The 6,045-nt window shown below is 39.9% G+C and overlaps 1 protein-coding gene across 1 annotated transcript in view; it reads left to right on the top strand.

Annotated features, from left to right (window-relative positions):
• LOC112156913 (ATP-sensitive inward rectifier potassium channel 12) overlaps positions 1-5,726 on the top strand; it is a 13,460-nt gene extending 7,734 nt beyond the window's left edge. The window contains exons 2-3 of the mRNA XM_024289273.2: positions 803-981; positions 3,720-5,726. Coding sequence (XP_024145041.1) covers positions 890-981; positions 3,720-5,340 — 1,713 coding nt within the window. The 5' untranslated portion in view covers positions 803-889 and the 3' untranslated portion in view covers positions 5,341-5,726. The remainder of the gene's footprint in view (positions 1-802; positions 982-3,719) is intronic.
• Positions 5,727-6,045: the final 319 nt, after the last annotated feature.

Raw genomic sequence — 6,045 nt, forward strand, 5'->3', positions numbered from 1 at the left:
TTACATTTTGGCTTCTGAATTTTTTTCTTCAAAAATGTAATTCTGTGTTTCTTCTTTATTTGCTCTTGTGATCTTTAATATATTGTTTTTATGATTGGCACTTCAGGGCCACCGTAACTGTCAGAACCTTCAGTATCTGATACTCTTTACTGTGAAGAGAACTGGTTTCTCTGTTCCTGAACCTCAGATGGTTCTGGTGCAAAAGACCATCAAAACAACATCGCTGTTGCATCCATTCTTTTCAAAGTACACGTATCCATTTTTAAATGTTGGAAGAAAAATGTAAATGTTTGTATTTTTAGAGAGTGTCATGTGAATGTAAAACAACACAACAGGAATTTATGGAAATCATGGATAAAAAAGCAACATTTCTGTTACTTGGTGGAAAACAAAAACAAAATCGGTTGGTTTTGCGAGACTTAAAGTCGTTCAAAACTTTATGTTTTTGCCGCGTTTCTGTCATATTTATAACACGTTTTTTAACATTTTCAACTGCTGTTTTGTTTGTTGGGAACAGGAAATTGCTTTTAAGGACTCTTTTTTTAAATCAGTTTGTTTTTGTTAATTTTGTTATGTCACACTAATGAAAAGTGAATCCCTTAAAAAATTGACAACATTGTTCTGGTTCTTGATCCTCTTAATAAACTAAAATACCATTTAAGCCCCAGTTAAACTTTCAAACTTAAGTATCTTGTAATAAACAAAACTTTCCCTTTGGGTTTCCTCTTGCTTACACTCTTTTCTGATTGTTTTTACAATTCAAATTTAAAGTAGTTTTGTTTTTGTCCTTCTCTGTTGGCAGAGAATGCATGAGGAGAAGGAAGTGCTGATCGCCGATGCAACACAGATCTGAGCTTACACCGCCTCCCTGTCCAGCTACAGAACGTTAATGGTTGGAACTGCCCGTCCCAACCTACATTACTGCCCTTGCAGACACAGCCTGATGATCACCGGCGCCATGGGAGCGGTGCGGGTCAACAGGTAAAGGAGGTGGAATAGTAAACTGTGTCAATGACCACTTTAGTTTTAGGTTATATCGTTCTCCTGTCAATGTCATATGAGAACATCTATTTTGAAAATCCCAGAGAAAAGTATTCATCCACAAATGTGCTCATGTCGAACTCCCTTTAGAGAACTTTAAAGCATCTAATGACTTAATTTGTGTAGTTTTTTGGTCCTTCAGAACCATTTCTTGATCCTGTTACCAACAGTTAGAAACCTAAGTTTGATGAGAGTTATTGTAAGACAGATATGAACACTGGTGCTGAGGAGCTTAATTTATTCAGTGGAAACATTTTGCTTTTTGTTAGCTTCAAACATACTAAATCAGACAGTTAATGAGAGTTAGTCTCTAAGTACTAATGATTCAACTGTTACTGAACAACAATAACTGAGACTTTTTGGCTTGACAAGCTTGAATGACAAAAACAATTTTAGAAATTCACATTTTATTTGTCACTTAGATAGTCTGTACATACGGGACCAAAAAGAATAAAGGCCTAAGAGGTCCAACAGTAACTTTTATTCTCAAAGCGTTCCTCTGAGTGCTCTTTTAAGTGTGTTGTTTTTAGACACAATTTTAAAAGAGTTGTTATATTCTAGGACAATTTCTGTAGAATTGCAGTAGTTCATCAGAAACTCACCTTTGAGTTGAGGGTGAGTCGTTTGTGTCGAACAATCCTGCCTTCCCTTTCCTGTTGTGAGGCGGAGCCAGTGGCCACCCTTGTGTATTTTTTATGTCACAAAAAAGCTCTCTTTCAACAGCCTTTCTTCATCTGCTAGGAGCGGACAGACCGGTCTGGGTATCAATACTAGTGTGATAAAGTTGATACTTTTGTTGGAGTTTTTCTTTGATACTTACAGTAAAGTATTCAAATTCACTTACAGAGTTCTGGCTGTCTACAGTGTTGCCAGATTGAAGAGTTGGAGCAAAAACCTGCCTAATTTGAGCGGAAAACTGCCTCACCTGGCAACATTTCTGACTTTGTAAACCCCCCAACATATTTAAGCCGCTCAATGTACGGCTGTGTCTGCAGCTTACCGCTCCCCCAGGGAATGCGTCACATATGGAGAGCAAATTTACACACCTAGACGTGTGACAACTAATAAGACTTCAACTTTAACTTAACTTTAGTTGTTGTTTTTGCTTACTCTTCTTTTCTTTTTACTAGTGACTTTTTATTTTATTATTGCCTATATTTTTAAATAAATGTTTGTGGTGCTGTTTTTTTAAATTTTGTTGCAGTTTATTTTTTTTTACATTTTGCACTGGTTACTGTTTTTTGCCACTACTTGTTTTATATTTGATGCATGTTAAGTTCAGATTGTTGTAATTAGCCAGCAAATTTCAGTTGTGTGTTTCCTTACACACCTAATTAACAAGAGATTGGTTATTTCCAAAAGTATTCTATAATCACAACAGTTCAAGGAAAAAGTATTGGTATCTGTAACAGTATTTACTTGGTATCGGATCAATACCCACATTCCCAGTATTGCTCACCCCTCCTGACTTATTATTTCAATAAATACATATTCAGAAAATTAATTTTAAGCCTAATTTCCTTTGTATTTGTCCTCAATCATCAGAAAAAAACACCAATAATAATAATAAAAAAAATCAGAGTTGGTCTATTTAGTCACTTTTACTTTATTCAGTCAAAGTTTAATGTTAGTGTTTTTGTGTTGGTGCAACTAAATTCTCATAAATGTTGTACAAACATACATAAATGTATGTTTTTTGATAGATTCAATTTACATTTTTATGAAGTCATTGTCTACTCTACAGCCCGTTTTACATTTTACTGTCATTTCTGCTCATTTATCGTGTTTTTACCCTTTAAAACTATGATATGATTTTCTGTTTTTTTCTTCTTTATCCTTGTGTTGCATTTTGTTTCTAATTATATATTTTTATAGAAACACTATATTACTATCAGTCCTGGGACAGCAGATGAAAAACAGCTCTTGAGCTAACTCTGGTGCATTGGCAGCAATGCTTTTTAATGTGTAATGTCCCTGTCAAATAAATGAACAAATAAAATAAATATTTCTTTTGGGTGCAGCAGCTTTGTCACAGACAAACTGAGGGAAAGTATAATGTGGAAAATGTGAAAAAGATTATTCTTGGAATCATATCAAATTAATGTACCGCAGACTTCATGACTTTGGGCTAGAATTTCTTCTCCGATTCATAAACATGTTTTGGGGAAATCCTGTGACAATCATGCAGATAAAAAAGTCAGATTCAGTTACAGTTTAGTTTTGTCCCGTGTTTCTCCAGATTTGTAACAATACATTGAGAACATTGTCTGTAGTGTTGTTGTAGTAAAATAAACTACAAAAAAATACCTAACAGTTTGCTCCAAATAGCCACAAAAGTCCCATGTGTTTCTCCAACCTATCTTTAATTTTACTTCCACAAGATGTATGTGCTATAAATGTAATTTTGATTTCTCAAACAGGAAGATAACTGATTCTGATTCACTAAATTTTCACTTTTTTCTCATCTGGTCTCCTGCTTTTGAAGCTCTGAACTGTTTTAGCTTCAGATCTCATCCAAAACCAGCCTTTTTCTTTTTTTTAACTGATACTAAAATAAACAGCCTGTGATTTAGCTTTTAGCCTGTAATTCTGCTTTATTCGTTCTACATTATCATTTCATGTGTCGCATGATGATCAACTTAATCTTCTTATCTCTTTTCTCCCATCTCTTGCCGCAGATACAGCATCGTTTCCACTGACGAAGATGCCCTGAAGATCTCCACCTTGGGCCTCCACAATGGCCACAGTCCTCTGACTCAGCAGACCTTATCAGCGGCCTGCATGCGAGGTGAAGAAGGAGGTGGAGGAGGGGAGTGTCTGACAAGCGACGAAGGACGGGGAGCGTTGGCGTTAAGGATAACAAAAGAGCCCATCGTCCACAACAGCTGCCGGGCTTCGCCGCTGTGCCACCTGGAGCTGGACCTGGCCGGCAGTCAGACACGCAGCCGCTTTGTGAAGAAGAACGGCCAGTGTAATGTGGTCTTCAACAACATGGAGGATAAACCTCGGCGGTACTTAGCTGATATTTTCACCACCTGTGTGGACATTCGCTGGCGCTACTTGCTGCTCATCTTCACCATGACCTTCCTCCTGTCCTGGCTCCTCTTTGGCCTGATCTTCTGGGGTGTGGCGCTGGCTCATGGCGACTTTGACCTGCACATCCCCGTGCATGATGAGGATCCACCAAGCACGGCAGATGAAGAAAAAGAGGAGTGGCGGCCTTGCATTCTCCACATCCAGGGCTTCATAGGGGCGTTCCTCTTCTCCATTGAGACCCAGACCACCATTGGGTATGGGTTCCGGTGCGTCACCGAGGAGTGTCCCATCACTGTGTTGACAGTGGTGGTCCAGTCCATTGTGGGCTGCATCATCGATTCCTTCATGATTGGAACCATCATGGCCAAGATGGTGCGCCCCAAAAAGAGGGCGCAGACCTTACTGTTCTCGCATCACGCCGTCATCGCTCTGCGGGACGGAAAGCTGTGCCTCATGTGGCGCCTGGGGAACATGCGCAAGAGCCACATCGTTGAGGCCCACGTGCGTGCCCAGCTCATCAGGCCCTACGTGACAGCGGAGGGCGAGTACCTCCCTCTAGAACAGACTGACATTGACGTTGGCTACGACGATGGCCTGGATCGACTATTCCTTGTGTCGCCACTGGTGGTCGTGCACGAGATCAACAAGAACAGTCCTCTGTACAACCTGAGCCGCAGTGACCTTCAGAAGGAAGACTTTGAGATCGTAGTCATCCTGGAAGGGATGGTGGAAGCCACAGCCATGACCACACAGGCCCGTAGCTCCTACTTAGCCAGAGAGATCCTTTGGGGTCACCGCTTTGAGCCTGTGGTGTTAGAAAAGGGTGACCGATACCACGTGGACTACTCCCGCTTCCATAAGACCTACGAAGTGCCATCCACACCTCAGTGCAGCGCCAGGGAGCTCAGCCAGATGAAGGATCGGAGTGGGCAGTCCTCCACCTCCAGCTCCAGCTACTCTCGCTCCCCATCTCTGTTCGCCCCGAGACTGGCCCGACACCTGCAAGGCTCCCACTCCCCCAGCGCCTTCTGCTACGAAAACGAGGTGGCGTTGTGCTGTGGAGACGACGCCGACGATGAGAAGAAGGACACAGAGGGTCTAAACCTGAGGAGCAGCAGAGATGTGACGATAGATTTTAAGGGGACGTTCGTGAAGGAGCAGGCCGTGGAGATGCTGTGTGTTCTAGACACAGAGAATCAGATCAGCCTGGACAGAATACAGCCCACCTTACCTTTATACATCAGCAGGGAGTCAGGAGTTTGATCAGAGGGGACGACTGCACTTCCACCCTTTTTCCTCTCTGTGCATCCACTCAAAGTAATAAAAGGTTAAGTAAAATAAGATCTTTTTCTGAGCTTTGACGAGTTTGTCAGAACTTATTTTGGTTTCAGGTGACATCTCCAACGGTAGCATCAGCATGTGAAACACAACTTTTCTCCTCCTGAACATGTTATTCTCTCATTAAAAGAAATCAACGTATTTTAATACGGTACGGCCTGTGTGTGATGTCCAAAAGCTTGTCACTGCGGAATGTTGTTGTTTTTTTGTAAATAAAGTTTAACATTTTTGAATTAATGTACATTATATACAGATGAACCTTAAGTAATAAATTCTGATCAATATGAATAAATACTGAAATCTTCAAACTTTCTCTGACTTTTTGAACATTTCTTTAAAAAAAGGCTTTTCAATGTCATCAAAGAGGAAAAAGGAAAAACCCTTTAGATTAAACAACTTTGAAAAATTCTGTTTTTTTATAACTTTTTTTTACTTTAACTGCTTTTTTATTTTTAGACTGAATCTACAAAAAAATTACCCCTTTAACTGCCTGCTCATAAAAACAGTGGGAAACATTTCTAAACATGTTTTTAAAAATTATTGATTGTGTGTATTACTCCCTAAGGTACGTAGGGAAATTGAAGGGAAAAAATTGAAGTAAAACATTTTATTTTTTTTTTTACAAAACTT

This window comes from Oryzias melastigma, linkage group LG1 (assembly GCF_002922805.2).
Source record: "Oryzias melastigma strain HK-1 linkage group LG1, ASM292280v2, whole genome shotgun sequence".
Taxonomy (NCBI): Eukaryota; Metazoa; Chordata; class Actinopteri; order Beloniformes; family Adrianichthyidae; genus Oryzias; species Oryzias melastigma.